The sequence below is a fragment of the Atractosteus spatula genome, chromosome 8 (assembly GCF_055471065.1).
Source record: "Atractosteus spatula isolate fAtrSpa1 chromosome 8, fAtrSpa1.hap1, whole genome shotgun sequence".
In the NCBI taxonomy this organism is placed as follows: domain Eukaryota; kingdom Metazoa; phylum Chordata; class Actinopteri; order Semionotiformes; family Lepisosteidae; genus Atractosteus; species Atractosteus spatula.
Window position 1 is genome coordinate 18,701,190 of NC_142713.1, and position 20,683 is coordinate 18,721,872.

General features: G+C 36.4%; 1 protein-coding gene across 1 annotated transcript in view; it reads right to left on the reverse strand.

The window, feature by feature from the left end:
- shank3a (SH3 and multiple ankyrin repeat domains 3a) overlaps window positions 1–20,683 on the reverse strand; it is a 476,554-nt gene that overhangs the window by 231,242 nt on the left and 224,629 nt on the right. Inside the window, exons 10-13 of the mRNA XM_088922585.1 lie at window positions 17,854–18,178; window positions 5,616–5,707; window positions 3,483–3,549; window positions 2,944–2,997 (exon numbers count right to left, since the gene is read on the reverse strand). Coding sequence (XP_088778711.1) covers window positions 2,944–2,997; window positions 3,483–3,549; window positions 5,616–5,707; window positions 17,854–18,178 — 538 coding nt within the window. The remainder of the gene's footprint in view (window positions 1–2,943; window positions 2,998–3,482; window positions 3,550–5,615; window positions 5,708–17,853; window positions 18,179–20,683) is intronic.

Here is a 20,683-nt window from a genome sequence, read left to right on the forward strand (position 1 = left end):
TATTATAAATATGGTATGTGCTTTTGCTATACAGTAATTCTGGCATGTAAAAACAATTGTAAACCACAGTACACATTTTGTCTTTCTGAAGTGTAGCATGAAATTAGTTTCTATAATGTACTGTACTACCAAAACATTAGGAGATAGCCATCAGTGACTGTTCTTGGAGTGTGAAGAAAAAGAAAATCCAAAACAGGCTGATTTCTGGGATTGGGTTATAGAAACAATAATGTGAAGCTTTATTTACAACAATACCTAGCAGTGAACTGAAGGAAGGTATGATACAGAAAGAGGTAAATACGTAAACTAAAACAATATACAGTTCACCCCTTACTCAAATTGACAAGTTACTAGACATTCACAGCACTCTCTAAACAAAACATTTATTGTAGTTTATTCCAAAGGACTTTTCTCCTTGCTCTTTTTCGTAGGACCAAGTTCTAATTTAGCCAGCTGTCCACTTTTTCAAATACTGAGTTCCGCCCATTTCATTAAACACATGCCAATGATCTCAGACAAGAATTCCATCCATTAAGGCCATTAATGGAGGAGACTTACTGGATGCAGCAGTGAATTGTGTACAGCAGAGGAGGAGAGATCACAGGACACTTAAACACAGACAATTCAATGTAATGGCCAGTAACACAACAAACAATTAGAATGAAATTCTATTTGCAGATGTGACATGCATACAATTGTCTGTGTGTGTCAGTCAATGGAATGTGTGCTGATGGTATCCTTTTTCATTCCTCCATGTTTGGTTGCCAGCAACTTTAAAACCAGCGACTTGATCTATATGAGTAAATATTTTCTGTTTGCGTGTATATATGTGTTGTGTATGTGGATACTGTATAACTTTATATTATCTTAATATATCTAATTGCCAGATTTGCTACGCTGAACACTGACATGTAACCAACAATCACATCTCCTGTGAGGTTATTTAGAGTACATAACAGTTTAACATTAATTCCAGACTGAGGAAATACCAGGTCTACTACTGCTTTTTAGAACATTATGGATTACGGAATATACTGTGTACTGTGATATCTCTTACTACTTCAGAACTGTTTTTTTAGACCATAATTTCATTTTCTATTTATTTCCATGGATGTTTGTATATGCATCAAATTATTATTAAAGGTGGTCTCACAGAATCCCAACTATAATTTAATGATTGTTTAGTGTTTTCTGGATTTTGTACTGTTATTCTTTTGTTACATGTACTATAGAAGAATTTAGTCAAATGAATGCAAAATAATAAAGGGAAACTGGTAAGTGAAACAGAAAATAGCTGACATATTGAACAAGTATTTCAGTGTTTAGTAAGGGAATATAAAAAACATTCCTCAGGCTGATACAATACACTGTCCTATGTTAGCATAAGAACATGACAAGCTAGAAAATAGAAGCTAGAGGAGGCTATTCAACACATCTAGCGCATTTGAAATGACTAAAGAATCTAATCCAGCTGATTTTTGAAAGAAGCCTGGGTACTGGAATCAACAACATAGTTTATTATATACTCCCACAGCCCTTCGGGCAAATAAATGGCTCCAAGTCTCAGCTTTAAATGCAATTTTTACACTTGTTTTGTGGTTCAAGTTTCAATGTTTATTCTAAAAAAGACCACTGCCTTGACTTTGTCAATGCCTTTGAGGATTTTGAATACTTTTTTCAGGTCACCTCATAGTGTACTCTGTTCACGATTTAAAAAAAAAAATCTGTTCCTTCAGCCTGTCTATATAGGACAGTCCCTTAAGCTTTGGAATGTCTGGTTGCTCTTTTTTGGACTGATTTCAGAGCAGAACTGCAAGAAATTTTCCATAATTTGGTGACCAGAATTGTACACATTACTTTAAATGACGTCTTATTAGGGTGTTATACAATTTTGACACTCCGTCTCTTGATTTCTATTCAGTGCTTTTGACTGTACTGTATATCCTTGCGTTTTGTTCGCTTCTTCAAATTGTCTAGATGATATAAATGAAATGTCAACATAAAATCCATCTTGTTATAAGTGGTTCCTTCTACAGTTTATTAAAGATCCCTCTCACCCTGTATCTGTGTAATCATAGAAGAGCCAGAAGTGTTCCATTTACTGAGTAAATCTCCAAAGTACAATTGTTTTCTATCAAGTATATTCAAGGAATAAGAGATGAGATTGATAGGAGATTAACAAAACATTTTGTGCAATCCCTCTCTCCCTTGAGAGAAAGGGGCAATAGCCACTGACTGGAAAATTGCTAATGCAGTGCCAATCCATAAAAAGAGTGATGAAACTGAAGCAATCAATACGTATTAGTTCAGTTACTGTACATACCTGATTATGGAAACAATTAGAACTAGTTTAGAAAATCATCTATACAGCAATACGTTTCTAGGAGAAAGTCAACATAGGGTTTAAAAAAGTATTTTTTGATTTTCTTACTAGACTTCCTTGAACACATTAAAGCAATAATAGATCCACATATAACACTGAATGGTATGTTTAGAATTACAGAATTATTTTGCTAAAATACTCATAATAGATTCCTTCTTAAATTGTTGGCACTAGGCCTTTGAGTTAATGTATGTATTTGGATTTATAGTAGAACTGAAAACAGAAGGGACAAACATGGGCTAAATGCTCAAATTGTGATGTGCTGCTGCTTTTTTAAAACAACATTATAATAATGTAATTATAATAATAATAATAATAATAAACATTATAATAATATGATATAGTGTGTTTCATTTAATATTTCAGATATAGTTAGCAAATCAGTCAAGTTTGCAGATACCAAAATATAAGCATAGTCAAACACTGAAGAAAATGAAAAGAAAAACATAAACCAAATTAAGGACTGGGGAAACACCTGACGGAAACATTTAAAACATATAAATCAACATGAAATTGAAAATACAGCTTGAAAAAAATATTTATGAGAAAAATGTACGTACTTTTTGCAATACATAGATACAGATTTCTCATCTTTTTGATGCTGTGGAAAAACGCTGAAATGGTAAGAAGAATGTTATGTACAGTACTTAGAAGTGCATAATTCAAATTAAAGAATGTTATGTTAAAAATTTAGATTGTATTAGTAACATTTAAAGGTATACAATTTTGGTTACCACATTCTGAAAAAGATCTTGCCACTATAGAAAAGTTATTTAGCTCAAAGGCAGCTCTTATACTGACAGGCTAAAAGAATTGCACTGTTTTAGACTTAAAGAAGCTGATGAGTTGACCCCAGTAAAGTATTCAAAACCCTCACAGACATCGATAAAGTCAACCCTAAAGTCAACATAGAAACATGTAGCAGAGAACAATAGTGGAAACTGAGGCAAAATATATTGAAAACTAATGCCTTAAACCATTCTGGTGGAGGAATTTTTAATTTACAGCAATTGAAATATATTTATGTTATCTTTGTTTCATGGATTCAGATGTACGGAAGTGTAAAGTAATAGGAAGGATTTTAATTTATTCCTCTCACCTCTCACTTTTGAAACTGCTTGCGTTAAAATCTGGGGATCCAAGCTGTTTATTACTTTGCAGTCTCACTGGGATAGATAGATTAAATAGCAATTAGATATGTGACAATATCTGGGCTTCTGTATGAAACAAGATGATGTCTATGTATGCTATGGATCTGAAATTCACCCAAACCTGCTGCACTAATTGAGTTTAAACTTGGCAGATTTCATCAACAACCATTTTCAAGTTTCCAACTGAAAAGTTGCTATGGTAACTTTTATGCTTACAGTGGATCATAAACTTTTGAGAAATGTGACCCATTGGATTGAATTACAGCCAGTTTCATGAACAACCAAATCTGCTTCTGAATGGCACCGCACAAGCTACTGTGAAATTTTCCCACCCACACTGTGTCATCAACTGCTTGGTGAAATGTGGCCTTTTATGTAATCTACTTTTGTTCAAGGACTGCTTGGCCAATTAACTCTAAACTTGATAGGTATCATTTCGTAGTATTGCAATATAAAAGTTGTAAGCTGTTTCCTGTGTTAACTAAGGCAGCTGTCTGGATAAAATTTTTTTCAATACTTCAAAATTCAAAGTCTTGGGTAGATTTATTTATTAAAATCCTATAAACCAACTTTAGACTTTCAACTCATCATGTGTAGCAAAGATACTAATGCAGACACTGGGCAATCACCTCTTGGAGAAGTGCAACTATAATAATAATAATACAAACTGGTCCTATACTAAGTAGACTGAAACTTGCTTGCCTTCAAATCTGCTTACGTTTTCTGCTTTGAGTTCTCCCCACTTTAGAATTGGTCACATTTAAAGAATAGGCAGCAGAGTAACTTCATTCTATCCTGGTTTACTGGGACAGATGATCCTTTATATTTGTGTCACAAATAGGGTTCCACAGGCAACCAAATGATTCAATCAGTAAAGGTCTTCACCTGAATACAGGTTGACCTCTATGATTCTGCTCACATGATTCGAACGTGGGTCATTTCACTAGCTGATTGGAAACAGAATTTTCCAAATGGTGCATACTGTAGTTGTAAGAGCTCTGCTGCAGATATAATTATTAGCTAGGGCTCTCTCAGCACCCAGTGAGACAGTGACCCTTGTAACACCTTCCACTCTGGGCTGTCTACACAAACTGATGTAAAAAATGAGTGCCTCAATGGTGGGAAGGGAAGTGGTTGAAGGAATCAGAGCTCTGAGCCTAGATATGAAAGTCACATACAGTACTTAGTAAGTACAAATAAAAAAAGAACAAAAAATAATAAAAAATAAAAAACAGCTGGTGAAAAAAGTGGGGTTGTGTGTTGACCAAGGTAGTCGTGTAGCGGCAAGGCACATTATTTCACTTAGAATTATTTTTTAAAATTTCGAATAATCCTTATGATTATTGCCTAGATAATGCAGGCTAAGTCTCTGTGTAAATGCACAGAAATGTGGCGAAGAGGTCTCACTGAAAATAGACATTATTAAGCTGTATCCAATGTCAAACCAACTAATGATATACAGTATAGAGCAGATTTGCTCAATCAAATCTATAGTTTCTTCCCAAGATCAAAGTCATTGTTCATCACCTAAAGGAAAATGCACCAATAAGGGATCTGTAGGATAGGTATGAGAACTATACCTGACAACACCCTCAATCAATTACCAGCTGTGATGTCGCACTTTAAAAGCTAGCATCCAACTCATTTTCGGTTGCTTAACTCACTGGCTCCTCATCTCTCTGACTTAAATTAACACCATTTCCGACTACGTGACTGCAAGCATTTTGAATCAGGATTTTTCTGCTTGAGGCAAGACCAAGAGAGTGAGTCAGTGAAAAGCAGAGTTCTGCTCAACATATTCTTTCTGAAACAGGAAAAATCTTGTTTGTGAATCTACTGTTATTTTCACCCAATCAACGAAATAAGACAGTTGGACTCTTTTTGTTGACACCCTGAATATCTGAGTATATTCCATACTAAATCAGTACAGGGATGAATCAGTACTGACTTCTCCACCTGTTTCATAGAGCCAAACCCAATTGTGCACAGACTGATTTTAAGGAGCTGTCTTTAGCAATGCTTAGAAAAGCTCTCTCTCTTTTCTCTGTGCACAGATGAGACACACGTCTGCCATGTTGGACCAATGTCCACCCAGTCCAACTCCGTCTTCTCATCATAGACATTGAGCCAATAGATCTCTGAGTATAAAACTTCTTTATTCACATTATAACTCCTGAAAGTTGAAATATTATTCCAAGATGTTCAGTCTCACAGGAGCCTGTTAAGCTGCTGATACTTGCTTAAACTGCCACTGTGGGCCCAAACTCAAATTTTGTCTCCTTGCTGCCTTGTTGGTTTGGGTCCCCTTGAGAGATTAATTGAAATGACCTTTAGCCATACACTGACATATTGAGATCATCATAACATTCATAATTGTACATCATCTTTATAAATGTGTTCTTAGGAAAATACATATGGAAAATGCTTAGATTTCCATGTGTTAAACTGCTAATTTCCTCTAAAACTGTGAACGTGAAATAGCAAGTTTGTTGTGAATGAATGTCTGAGGTAAAAAAAGGTGACATTTCTTTTACTCAAGCTGAAGACACTTCCTCTTAGCTTTCACACAGTACATGGCGATCATTTTGTAATTATTGGGAGAAATGTTTTTTATTGGAGAATACAGCTCCATACACAGAGGTATTACGGTAAGTACTGTGTATGGGTCAGTTTATAACTAACTAGTTTACCACTCAAATCAATTACAGGTTAGTTTTCAGTCAGGCCTAGACAGAACAAGTAGAAGTGATGGTACAGCTGGACACATACAGTAAATCCTTCTTTGAATGGAGGGTACAATTAGGCAGATTAATGAATAAGAGACTTGCAGAAAAGATGCCCTAATGCGGTAAGGAAATCACTGTCCCAAGAGATGAATGACAGGTTCAGAAAATTAATTGAGTATAGCAGAGGTTTGGCTAACGTCACTTTCTTTTTAACCCTGACATTGAAAGCAGAATTATCATCAATGGGCACAGTCTTTTAAAGGCTACACTTCCAGTGTTCTGGGTGTTTTTCAAACAGTGAGAAAACTGACCAGGTAATTGAGATCTGAAGATACTGACTTTAAATTTAGAGAAAAGAGATGTGATCTTATGAAAGAGAAACCTCTTTGTTCAATTTAAGTTTGTTTGTTAGTACAGAGTATTTAAATTGTTCTTTTACTGGGACAATTTTAGGGTCTGTTTGTACACTAAAAAGTCTTGGTTTTGTAAAAGGCTAGGCCTGCTATACCCATACTTATCATACATATTTTTTTAAACAATAATCCATGTGTATCTGCTAAGAAACCAGGCTGTGCTGGGAAAAAAGGTGCGAAGTGTCCATGCTATCCTTTTCCTCATTATCAGAAAAAGATAATGTCTTTCCACAATATTATAAATATACTTGCTGCGGAAGCTGGTATAAGGACCTGATTTCCTGATTAGTTTTGAGTGTACTTGCACCCTCTGTTTATTTATTAGTGTCGGAACTTGACTATCCTTAAACACCTGCTAAAATGTAAAGCTCAGCACTTTATGTTTAACCAGAGTACTTCCTATATGAATAGTTAAAAGTTTACTTCTCCAGTACTTTTTTACAGTATACAGTATTATACAGTTATTTACAGTACTATTACATCCTTCTCTGTTTTCTGGTAGCATTATGCATTCTGTATTTTTACAAAATGTAACTTCTGGAACCCAAATGTATAGACCTAAATGAGCAATAGCTTCACATTAGAATTGGATAAGAGTGAAAAAAGTCAATTGATTTTTTTATCCATAAATCCTAATTTTAATAAACATGGGGCTGCATTCCAAAGACAGCCTGCTTTCTGCTTACACAGATTCCCTTCCCCAGAATGGAATCTGGAAACCTGTTAACATACTGAAATTCCCTCATGCATGACACAGGCAGGAAGTTATAGAGCAAGCACCAGAAATCACCAACAGAGCTAATTTCACACTCCCCTGGTTCCAATACAAACAGGACAGTTGGTCACAGCTTGTTGCAGGAGATCTCAAGCCTGCAGTCTTCTGTTCCTCTGCCCATTAGGATGCCATGAGAAGAAACAGGCAAAGGTCATTTGGGCGACCTGCCAATCGCAAGCACTTTTAATTATATCCACAGGCATAGTCAAAGAACATGAAAACCAAGAATGCTGAATTTGAAAATGTGCTTAATGGGTTCTGTGCTCTCTCTATGAAACCCCACCACCAGTCTTTAAACACTAAACATCAATGAGCTAAAGTAAACAGACAGAGAACATAAATGATACAATGATATTCTGAATTAGAGAAATGCTCTGCATATGCGCCTACAACACACGTACAAATGGATTGCATTTCAGTATTTCTTAAAGGAGCTACACATCTTCAAAAAATGTTATGAACAATAACCCAAGTTGAGAATTTGCCAGAACACCTGGATATTTAGTAAACTGCCCAGCTGCTCCAGGGAGATACAGAAGAATTTTAAGCCATTTCAGCAACTGCCCACAACAACCCGTGCAGATGGCAAAGAAAAGCAGATTCCAGGGTCAGTTTTTTATGCCATTTGATAAGAGGGTCCTTAGCCTGTAATAAATGGGAATTCAAATGTGCAAATAAAGCATTGTCTCTTTTGAACATGAGAGTGGATTGGCAGCAGGATGCTGCAAAAATTGTAAATGATACTCTTGAAGCTCAGGATGCGTGTGTATTCATGGAAATTAAAATATAAAATCATGATATTATATATGAAAATCTGAAGTCTTTCATCATTTTATTACAGTATATATTAATTGGGGTCCTTTTAGTTTGTTCACCTTATGCAGGGAAACGTGAACAAATTTCAAACATGGGATGCTGATATCTGCTGAACTGGACAGAACAGGAGGTAATACTATACCATATACAAATAAATAGTTTAATTTTTTTCTTAGTGCACCAATATATACTCAGCCCATATGACTTTAATCCTCTAACTGTCACGAACACGGACTGAAATCCGTGTCAGATCTTGTAGAAGACCCTATGCGATGCGGTAAGAGCTGGAGAAAACAGGAGCGGTGGTAAAAGGGAACACACAGGGGTTTAATAGTGCACAAAATAATAGTGACAATCCGTGAGACAGTGAACGGGGAAGACAAAACGGCATCGAAATCCAAACGGGTCCAAGGGCAGGTCAAAGCACAGTCCAAGAGTTCATCAACAAGGAATCCATCCTGGGACGCGACAAAGTTAAAATCCCCGGGAGGGGGGAGCACACGGACAAACAAAACATGGAGGTCCAAGGGTGACGGGGCGAGATCCTCCAGACCCCGGGCTCAGGAAGCGGGAGGTGTCGGGGATGAGGCCAATGCCCTCAGGAGACGGACATAGGGTTTCCTGGTGCTAGGCGGGCCTCGCGACATCTTACCCTAATGATGAGCCCCGAGGACTGGAGGAGCTGGTCTTTAAATAATAACGCTAAAAGGGTACACCTGGAGAGCTTAATCACATGGACAATAATGAGAGCAGTGGAGCGCCCTCTAGGTAGGGATGTCGGGCGTGACACTAACTAAACACTTTAATAGATAAATTAGTTAAATGTCACCAAACCTACAAAGAAAAATAACAAACTAAAATGCTAATTGCATAAGTATTCACTTCCTTTTCTGTAACAAACCGAAATTAGCTCAGGAGCGCAAAATGACAGTTAGATTCTGTCTGAGTGCAAGAACAGAGGTTCACCTGATTTCAGAATATCTGCACTTGTCTGTATGAGATCTCATAATCAGGTAGTGAATTTTAAGCAAAGATTCATCCTTGAAGACCGAGGATCTTTCAAAACATCTCAGCAACAAAAGGTATAGAAAGGCACAGATCAGGAAAAGGATACAAAAATATCAAAGATGATGAATGTCCCTTTGAGCATGATGTAGTTGGTCATTAAGAAGTGGAAGGTACTGTATATTGTACCACATAGAGACTGCATAGATCAGGATGTTCCCCGACACTGAACAAAGAGGGAACTGGTTAGTAATGCCGTTATGAGCCCAAAGGCAACTTTCAAAGAGCTACAGAGTTCATTTTTCATGGATAGAGCAAAGTATAGGCAAATCGTAGCAGTACTCCTTCTTCAGTCTTCTAAAGCCCTAAAATTATGGCAGAAATTCAGCTTAAGACAACAGAATAGCATAACGAACAAGATCAAAGCTACACTGGAGTGGCTTAGAAAGAATGAAAATAATATTCTTAAGTAGCCCAGTCCTGAGTTGAATCTGACAAAATAATTAGCTGCAAGATTTGAAAATTGCCGTCCCTCAATTCTTAACCAACCTGAGAGATCTTGAGAAGATTTGCAAAAAAAAATGTGGGAAAAGTATACTTTCTGTCATAGATGCTTCCACTAAGTACTGAAATTTACTTTCAAAAATGTGTATTCATCATTCATAATATACAGTAACAAAATTGACATCATTCGAATAGTGTGAATACTTTGCAAAGTAATGTAGAATACCCAACACTGTATGACCTTTGCCACTTAAATGTTTAAATTACAATACAAATAAAGCAATTTATTACTAATTCATCTCTTTGTTGTAAATGTGTAATACATAGTTTTAATTTTGAAATACAGCATGAGTTAAAGGAATGCTTAAAAATGTAAAACATTTACATTTTTCTACTGAAAACATAAGACCTGAAGAAGCCAACACAAATGCCAAATACCAGTAGTACAAATTAAGCTAGTACTAGACATCATTGTACCTCATCATCTGCAGTAACAAAAAAAACAGAAATGTACTGAAAAAGGTACATTGCTGTGAAAATAACAGGAGTAAAAAAATAAGGTGGAGTTTTTGATTGAAACATGACATACTGCTTGCAGAATATGGACTGGTTCTTACTATTAATAGAAAGAAATTCAGTTTATTTGTTTATTATAAAATAAGGCATTGATAAATGTTAACAGTTAAATGTTACCTATGACTGACTAAACGCCTACAGTAGAAGATGGTTTAATGTGGATACATACAAACAGGAAACAACTAAGTTTAAATACACCATCTATAAAAAAGACTTTGGTGTCTATGGTGACACATTTTGATCTTCCATACAATGTGGGGAACCAATAACAGCCAATACAGGCTAAAAGAACAGAATCGTTTTAGTATTAAAACAGAGAAAACTATAACAGGAGCTGATTCAAGTAGGGAAAAACTTCAAAGGCACTGACAAAGTCAGCCTAACGGACTTCAGAATCAGCATTGAAACATGAACCAGAGGGCACAAATAGAAAGGACACAACTGAAGGAACTTTTACACAAAAATAAAATAACTTTCCTGCATTTTGAAGCAAATACTGCATATCGGCTTCTTTCAAGAAATGACAAGATAAGGTCCTCAGATCACTTAGCTGCTGGCAACCAAACAAGTTTGATATGTTGAATGGCCTCCTGTTTCCAGTCTTTTAGATATTTAATAATTAAAATTGAGAAAATGTGTTGGTCAGTCCACCTCTATTGATTACTACAGCTGTAACACATTATGGCATCAGTTCCACTAGAAGTTCACAGATGTCCATGGAGATATTGAACCGCTCAGTGCCATCTGCCATCTGTCTGTTTGGTTCAGTAGCTTCTTGCTTTCTGAAATGTGCTGATAGTTTGTGTTTTCATGTACCAATGGCCGCAGAACCCTGAGGCCATATGAATTAAAATACAGTATTTGCCAAGTCTGCAGTTATGTTCATTGATGCATTAGAGACATGTGCATAAAAATCATGCCTCATGTGAAAGCATTTAGAATATCCTTTATTCCCCTTAGCAACTCACATGGAGAAAAGGGGCTGGTCCAATAAAGTCCTCAGGATATTGGGGCCAGCTCCACTACTCTCCACAGAATGGGTCCTGTATAATATATCGTTTTCTAATGTTAAAGTTTTTAGAGGGGGTTGAACTGTGGTGTACAAAATTACTTCAGATGAAATGTTTTTTGGTAGTACACAAGGTTCAAAATGCATTTCTTTGCATACATCTGATGAAGGATTCTATTTTCTAATTGTTAAACACTTTTAAATAATCAAACTTCTGTACAGTACTGCACTATGCTCTTTTAATTACATACAGTACCCAGTATACTGTATCTCAATATGAATTACAGGATGTTGAACAACCTTTGTGAAAAGTGAGCTATAAATACAGTACCTTAAGACCATCAAGAAAAGGGCATTTACTTGATGAGATAGGGCAGAACAACCTCATGCAAATCAGCTAGGAAAGGACAGAAGGGCTTGATTTGACAAATTTGTGTTATATTTCAACGAGAAAGGCTGAAGACTCTGTACTCCATTTGAAGGATGAACTTCAATGACACAGGTGCATTGAGAAAAGAGAAAAATTACTGCACCACATCCCAAATGCAATCTGCTTGTCAAACATTAAATAATTATTTTCCCTTTAGGCTTTGCAATAAAGTCACAGGAACCACAGCACCTGGGACTCGGTTAATCACATCAGACACATGACTGTTCGTTGAAAAATATTGTCCTTTACAAATTCTATTCCACCGTGTAACAGCCTTTGTGACCCTCATTAATGCAGTATATGGCTGAAAAAGGGGCTATTAAATTTGAATTTCAAATAAATTAAATTCTTATTTTACATTATGTTCACATGCTGTTGCCCTCATTTAAGAGGAATTGTGGCAATTGTTATCATGGCCTTGGTTTTACACATAGTCTACGAACATTTTTATTCGCATTTAATTTTGAGAACCTAAATAACAATAAAACACTACAATGCCTCCTCAGTCATTAGTCAGGAATTTGTAATCCTCACATAGAGTAAATGTTTCAGAAAAGAAATAATGGTAGGAGGGTAGAAGGCTGGAATGTGAGACAAACACTGTTTAAATTTCTCCACATTAGCTAGAGTGTGCTATTGTTTGGTTGAATTAAACATGTTACCTTTAAGTCATATGTTGTAATTTATCTAAAGCTAAAGAAGGCTTCAAACTGGTAACACATACTGTAATTAGATGGTATATCTGAGGGGTATCAGGTTGCTGTTGGGGGTCTTATATGTCAGCAGCTATATCACCCTGCAACTTACAACTGACATCCCACTGCTGGAAGTGGTATTAGTGGGGCCGGCTCACCCTGTAGTCTGTGTGGGTCCTAATGCCCCAGTGCAGTATAGTGACGGGGACACTATACTGTAAAAACGTGCTGTCCTTTGGATTAGATATAAAACCGAGGTCCTGACTCTCTGTGATCATTAAAAATCCCTAGGTGTTTCTCAAAAAGGGTAGGGGTGTTAATCCAGCGTCCTGGCCAAATTTCCCATTGGCCTTTACCAATCAGGGCCTCCTAATAATCCCCATCTATGAAATTGGCTTCATCACTCTGCTCTCCTCTCCACTGATAGCTGATGTGTGGTGAGCGCACTGGCGCATCATCCAGGTGGATGCTGCACATTGGTGGTGGTGGAGGGGAGTCCCCATTACCTGTAAAGTGCTTTGAGTGGAGTGTCCAGAAAATATATAATTGTAAGGAATTCTTCTTATTATTCGTTTTATAATACAGTACCATTCTTTCCTCTGAACCCAAATTTTCAAACCAAATGTACCAGTACTACAGGAGTAGATTTCATTTTTTAGGAAGCAGACAAGTTCTGTATTATTGGTAGACAAGCAAAAGTAGCAGGTAACATCAAGCACACAGTAAGTTCACAGCTACAAACAACCCAAAAGGTGTGAAGTGCTAAAACCTACTGCACATTGGCAGTGTAGTGGTTGTTTTTTTGCAAAGTTCATTTAGTGATTAAATTGATTTGATTTAATTCTGCAGTTACATTTCAATATGACGCCACAGAAGCACCGCAATGCTTCACTGGTGAGCATTTTTTAAATGTATTGGAAGTATACACCAGATGTCAACTCTTCTAAAACCATCGTTTTTTTTTAATTGTTCATTTTAAAAATATATGATACAGGTGCCTAAAAGTCAACCTTTTTCTATCTTACAGCTTTATTATTTTAGTTGGCTACATTAATTAATGAAAAATCTGAATCATTTTAACGTCGTAAATAAATATCAACATGTGGGAAACAAAACTTGTGTTTAGAACAATAAATAAAGGTGCATGGTATAGTATACATTACTGTTTTCTTGTTATACTGTAGTGCCTAGTTGTAAAAAGCCAGTCCTTAAACAACAAGCCTCTTGAATCTGCCTTGTGACAATGACAAATACCTCTACATTGCAAAGCATTTAGTGTTTCTCTGTAGATACAAAAATATGAGGAACGTTGACAGAGAAGACTGATCTTCCAAATATTCCCTGTGTATCCCATCATTATTATATAAGTCCTTTGGGAGCTAAACATTTTAAAAGCATTGACATGGCGACAGGTCATATGAAGGTGGTTTTAATAGCTTTGAATGCTGTCAGGAGTATGGATGTTGGAACAGATGACAAGTTCAAACTGGAACAGAAATGTGAAGTGAAAAGAACATTTCTTCAGTGCACATGCAGGTTGTGAAAGAGAAAAGGACACATCACCACAATATGTCCCACCATAAAACTTAATGGGTGAAGAAAAACTCTGACACGAAGTCATTCAGGGATAATGCATGAGCAACAAAAGAAGAAAACTAAACAAAAAAATTCTAAGAAGGAGAAATACAGGCTAATAAAAAGCCACACTTTTCCAAAATAATGTAGATCTTATATGATTTTAGTAAGGTGAAATTGTAACATTATTATTTACAGTAAATTTATTTTTATTATTCAATGAGGATGTTCATGTTTTGTTCAACAGATAGAATGTGTATCGATTGTAGACGTCCTGCTTGCACTCATGGCACCTGGACTGTAGAAGTGAACTGTAGATCCACTCACTTGCCAAAAAAATGGCAATCTTAAAATTTCATGGACCAAAACTTACTGTAAGGTTGGCCATTTAGCAGATCGATAGATTTAATTTTGGATAATTGTTTTTAGCTCTGGGGGGACAGAACTAAAACTGAACAGGAAAGATATCAGACCAGGATATAGTAATTCTATTAAATTCTCATTTAATAGAATTCTCAAACAGTATCACTGTTTTCAAAAAATCTGGTCCCTTCACTCTTTGTAGTATTTCTTAACTGTTTATTGAGCCATAATGTCTATACCTAATGCAGCCATTATATGAAATGAGACGTCAACATTACAGAGGTTCTCCTGTACATGAACCTGAAAAAAAAACCCAAGTAGAACTCTTTTTTAATCTTAATCAAAGGCAAGCTTCATTGATATAAACACAATGATAACATGATAATAATTCAGTGTTTAGCATTGTTACCTAGCAGAGTTGGGGCCCTGGACTGAATTCTTGACTTAGGGTGCTATCTGTGTTGAGTTTGTATATTCTCCATTGTACAGATACACTGAGTGGCATGTTTGGGTCTGGGTAACTCACTCTCCTATTTCTCTGACTGTTACAAAGAATAAACATTTTGTACCATGCCAATAATTTTCCACACTTCTTTAAACTAGTGCCAGTCTTATTTTTGTATTGTCTTGTGTGATAGCTTAACGGTGAACCAAATACTGTATATTGCCGCCACCAACCAAAGATTGCACATTCTTCATACAGAATTCTCTTTTCTCAATGCTTTCCACCCTTGGACTTCTACCTGTACCTGCAGGCTTTACAATATTCTGGAACTGCTTTGTGCCACATTGAAGTATATACTGTACTACAACTGAGCCCCTGGGACTTTCGGTAGTTCCTGAATGGCATATCGAATTTGATTTAATAATGCCTCATACATTCTCTCATTCAAATTATATTAAATACTGGAAATTCATTTAAGTTTTTATTGTATGATAGTGAATTAAAGTCAACAGGCTGAAACTAAATCTTTTTTTCGCAAAAAGACATTAATCTAATGCTCATATACAGTATTAATAAAACACTATATTAATTTGTGCTCAATTTATCTAATGTTAGTATTCAGTAATCATTCTTAGCATAATCAAGAATTAGAATGAATGTACTTATATGTTTTGCTTTATACGGTACACTCGACCTCATCAATTTACTGTGTAAAACGAGAGCATTAAGATTAAGCATTAGAGTGGATGTTTCTATTCAGGAATTCTGAACTATGAGTAATTTTTCCAAAGCTGAAAACAAAATATGTTAAAATTTACTTATTATGAATAGACTAATTTTGTACAATTAAATAAATATATAAGTTAAGCAGAACTCTAATATGGTCTTAGATATCTAATTGTTAACAATATTTTTTTCATCGAGAGAACACAGGGAATAGAGAATAAAGTACATGTAACCAAGATGCATAACAAATATCAAATGTAAGTCAAATGGCAAATCTTTCTGTATCACTTCATAATAAGAAAATAATTCTAAGCACTGCATCAGCATGTCTTAACAGTGTCTTGCATACAAAGGAAGCAGTCCAGTCACAAGATACAGTACAATCAATTGTGCCTTTTCAGGGAAACAAATTGCCCTTGGCAACATAATCCCTGAATATGTAGCTTAGTTACTGTACGGATATGTTCATTCCAAAATGAACAAATAATACCAACAAGAGTTACCAACAACAGAAGAAGAGAAGCAACAAGGTTTAACTGGTTAGGGATTTTAGTCATTTTCTCTTAAACTTAGTTTTGCAAACTTAGGGCAACCACTTCCTCATTCTACTATTAATATCTAACCCTATGCCAATACCTAACATTGCATGTCACTCTATGAAATGTACGTATATGCAGATAATGTCTCTAAAGTCCTTTTTCCTCTGCAAAATATTTGGATTATTTTTGAATTAGTGCTTGTGTCAGGCTTAAACTTAATTGGTCCATGTCTGCATCCATGCTGGAAAATTTTGCAATAGACAGTGTAGCTGTTCAAATGTTGCAGACACCTTTGTATTGAGATTTGTCTGTGCACGCCATCACATTAAACAATTTCAATAACATCTCTAAGTAAGTAAATGCTGCAAATGATCTAAAATGTATGCTAACAACAACCCTCCATAATACATTCTGCAATAGATTACATACTAGAAGTTTTGAATTCATCTGGAAAGGGAAGCTACCACATACAGTACACATTTCTCTGTTTTACAGCATGGATTGCATGCAAGGGGCCTAGTGTGATCCATTCTGCCTATTTTTAGCAGGCGTATACAAAACAGTTTAAATTTTACTACTACTCCTTTGTTTGGCCAGCATTGGCTTTCTTATTTAATGCTGTCACTCCTGTATCTGTCTAGGTTCCCACTTGGAAAAGAGTCTATTATGCCACTGGGCCAATGGAATGACACGATTCCATTAACATTCATATCTTTATAAACCAACGAAGGTTATTATAGGAATCTTACACCATCAGGCAGTGAAATTTAAAAAAAATTAACGTAATTATGTTCTTAGTCACAACCTATAAAAAGATTAATTTGTAATAACATAAAATATGTGTAATAATGTAAAGAATTTTGATGTGCAAACACGTGCAAAACATAATTAGAGAACATTATACAAATACAGAGTGTAACACTATCGCCTCTCTATTGCCAATTACTGAAAGCTACTTTCTGGATTGCAGCACATCGCTCCTAGGTGTTTCTGCCAGCATGTTCTCAAGGTTTCCACGGTGATCATTATTAGTAGTGCCCATCTGGCCTACACGATCTTCTGCTTCAGGGACATGTTGTTTGTTGGATTAACAGAATGTTTCCTTCACACATCTCCCTGAGTGATGCTACCAACACACAGATAACCCCAAACTGAACAAATGGCTTGACAATTTGGTAGGACATGTCTTTTTTTAAGCTTGGCATTGAAGCTATTCCACCTTCAAGTGGCACAAGAATAAAAAAGCACTTTGGTATTTCACAGCAGCATTTTGAATTCACAAATTATATAGCTAATAACTCATTTACAAGTCCCAAAGAAATTCCATATTAACTTATTTGATTTATTGAACATTTCCTGTATTATAATATCTAATGGGAAATTTTAGTGTACTGTATGTAAGATCGGTCACCATATACAGTGCATTACAACTTTTTATTAAAACCATTTCCCCAGTCAATTCTCTGTCAGGAAAAAGGGCTGTAAGAAACAAGTTCTCCTTCAATGTTTTTGTTCTTCATATCTGTGTAATTTTTAAAATCTCCTTATTTTCAACAATAAGGAAAAGATGGTCCTGTCGTGCCTTGGCACAGCTGAGTTATTCAAAATAAATTTTTGGCTCCAGAAAACCACGACCTGTAAATGACCAGTCAAAGTTTCCACAAGGAGGTATAATTTCTTTGAAAAAGCGCAACAGACAGAGAATTAGAAGGAGGCCTTTACCTGAGACGTCCCCGGCTGTGTCTCCTGAGGGTGAGGTTCTCTGTCTCCTTCTCCTCCTGGACACATTGCAGGGAGGGCGAGCGCGAGTGGGAGCTGCGGGAGCTGGCGGTGCTCTGCAGGCTGCTGTCGGCCACCTCGGGGGCCTGCTGCCCGGCCAGCTGAGGGGGTAAGCTCCTGAGCGAGGGGACGGGCGAGTGCGAGGGCCGGCCCTCTACATTGATGTTGTTGTCGCTGGCGGAGCGCAGTAAGGTGCGCGGGGATGAGAGGGTGCCGCTTCCTGTGACTCGCCGCCGGTTGGTGTAAGTGGGGGTTTCCCTGAAAGGCACTGAGACACACATGCAGACAAGATTATGAGAGAAGGCCTTGTACACTCTTCCACTGTTCATCTCATCAAATCAAATCAAATCAAAGTTTATTTATCAAATACACAACAATACAGTGTGCAGCAGTAGTTGCTGGCAATGAAATGTCTTTTCTGCGAGCTCACAAAAATCACAACATTAAGGTTACGAAAATAAGGTTACATGATAATAGATAATAATGTAATAGAAATTGAATAAAACTCAATATGAATAGAGCTGCTATGTGTCCATGGTGTATGCAATATATTATGTCCAAGTAGTGCACTATGCTGAATACAATGAAAACTGTATTTCCATGTAGCCATTACGGGTGATTTACTAAAGGAGTTGCAGGTTGGCTGTTTAGCAGTCTTATTGCCTGGAGGTAGACGCTGTTCCATAATCTGTTGGACTTTGACCGAATGCTTTGGTACCGTTTACCGGATGGTAGGAGAGAAAACAGTTTGTGACTGGGATGACTGGGGTCCTTGAGAATGGACCTGGCCTTCTTAAGACATCTAGCCTATTAGGATATTTTCATATCCTAAAAATAAGCAAAAGTCTTTTTTAAATTTACAGCTAACTAGCAGAATGTTCATTCTTAACCTGTCCGACATACTGTATACCCAACAGGACATTGACCCCCTGACACGATGTATATTACATTCTTCATTTAGCAAACTGGGATCATTCATCTTTGCTTGGTCTTTGACTCAGTGGTTGAGACATGCTGTACCAGAAGGAAAGACATCCAGATCCAAATATTTTTATTGAACAATGGTTAAGTTAAATATTTCCAACCTTAATATGCAACTGCCATTATTAATATGAACTTGCCACAGAAGAGATGGTAACAATAAGTTTCAACCAGTGGACTGCAGTCATTTAAATAATAGAAAATAGTCATGAGTCAATGCATTGGTTTGCTAGATACATTGGAGTAATTCTACTCTTGACTTGAAAGTTAGATGTTTCAATGTCCATAAACACTACACCTATCACATCTGTAATTCACCACCTGCTAGAAGAGGATTCCTGAAAACCTAGATGCAAGATTCAGAGAAATATAAGCTGTAGAATTTATAGCAAGACCACAGACTCAGGGTTAATAGCTTTAATGTACTATGTAAGGTTGAGAACAACCTGCTATTTTGTATTTACTTGCTTAATTTTCATGTGTAATCAAACTGGTATAAAACCCATTAGCAAATAGCTTGTCAAGCAAAACACATTGTCTGTAAAAAACAAGTCCTGTGCTTTCCTTTAAGCCCTGCTTGTTGCCAGTAATTTCAATCAATCTAATACTGAGTCCTGCAGCAACAGGTTTTAGCAGTGAATTTGGACAAACATCTAACATAGATTGGCTTCATTACTCTGCTCTCCTCCCCACTGATAGCTGGTGTGTGGTGAGCGCTCTGGCGCACTATGGCTGCCATCGCATCATCCAGGTGGATGCTGCACATTGGTGGTGGTGGAGGAGGGGAGTCCCCATTACCTGTAAAGCGCTTTGAGTGGAGTGTCCAGAAAAGCGCTATATAAGTGCAAGCAATTATTATTATTATTATTATTATTATTATTATTATAGATGATAAGCATAAGGCTTTTGTAAGCAGTAGTTGAACAGCTCAAAATCTGCTATTGAATGGCAGTTCAGCTATGTTTTAAAAAAAACATATCATGGCAGAATATTATATTATACCTTGTTCTGGGTATTTGACCTTTAACACTACTTCAACTCACAGATGAAGAGAAAATCAAGAAAGGCCCAAATTAAGAGTATTTAGAAATTAAAATAGGACATACTCTTATATCATGGCTGGTGTCTGTAACAAGCTGCCCAACCTTATTTTCGACATTGATCCACTTGGATCTTTCAAAGGACAAAAAGTCTGGGTGAGATTGTCAGATCAATATACTGCAAGCTACCTACTACAGTATACAAAGACAGATGTCATGGTTGAGTTTGTAACTTCTTTTATATTCTTACGCTCTAGATAACATTATACTGTAGGACTATAATATGAATATTCTGTATCATCCTTCTTTTGACAAGGTGAATGAATAAACTGCCCACAGGTTCAGAATTTGGCCAGGGTTTGCTGAGTTGTACAGAACCTTTTGAACTGCCCTGAGAGGCATTTTGTTAGGCTGGAGAAACCATGATTAAGACATTTAAGTTTCACAAGATTCTTGTGAGAGTGGTATTTACAAGTTAGAGGAAATGTAAATGGAATTATGTGACATTTTAAGGGATTAAGAATGAGCAAAACCATTCAAGTATAGATGACTGATCATCATTGGTTGGGTATATGCTACTAACACAAAAAAGCAAATATGTGTTAAGTCACGTCTTGCAGCTTCTTACTTTTCTGGAAGGCAGAGCAGCGTAACAATATGATTTAAAAAATCAAGTTAATGCTTATCCTGCCAAACCAATACTTATTTATCAGGGCTTGTTAAAAAATCTTTTGGATGAAAACAGAGCACTG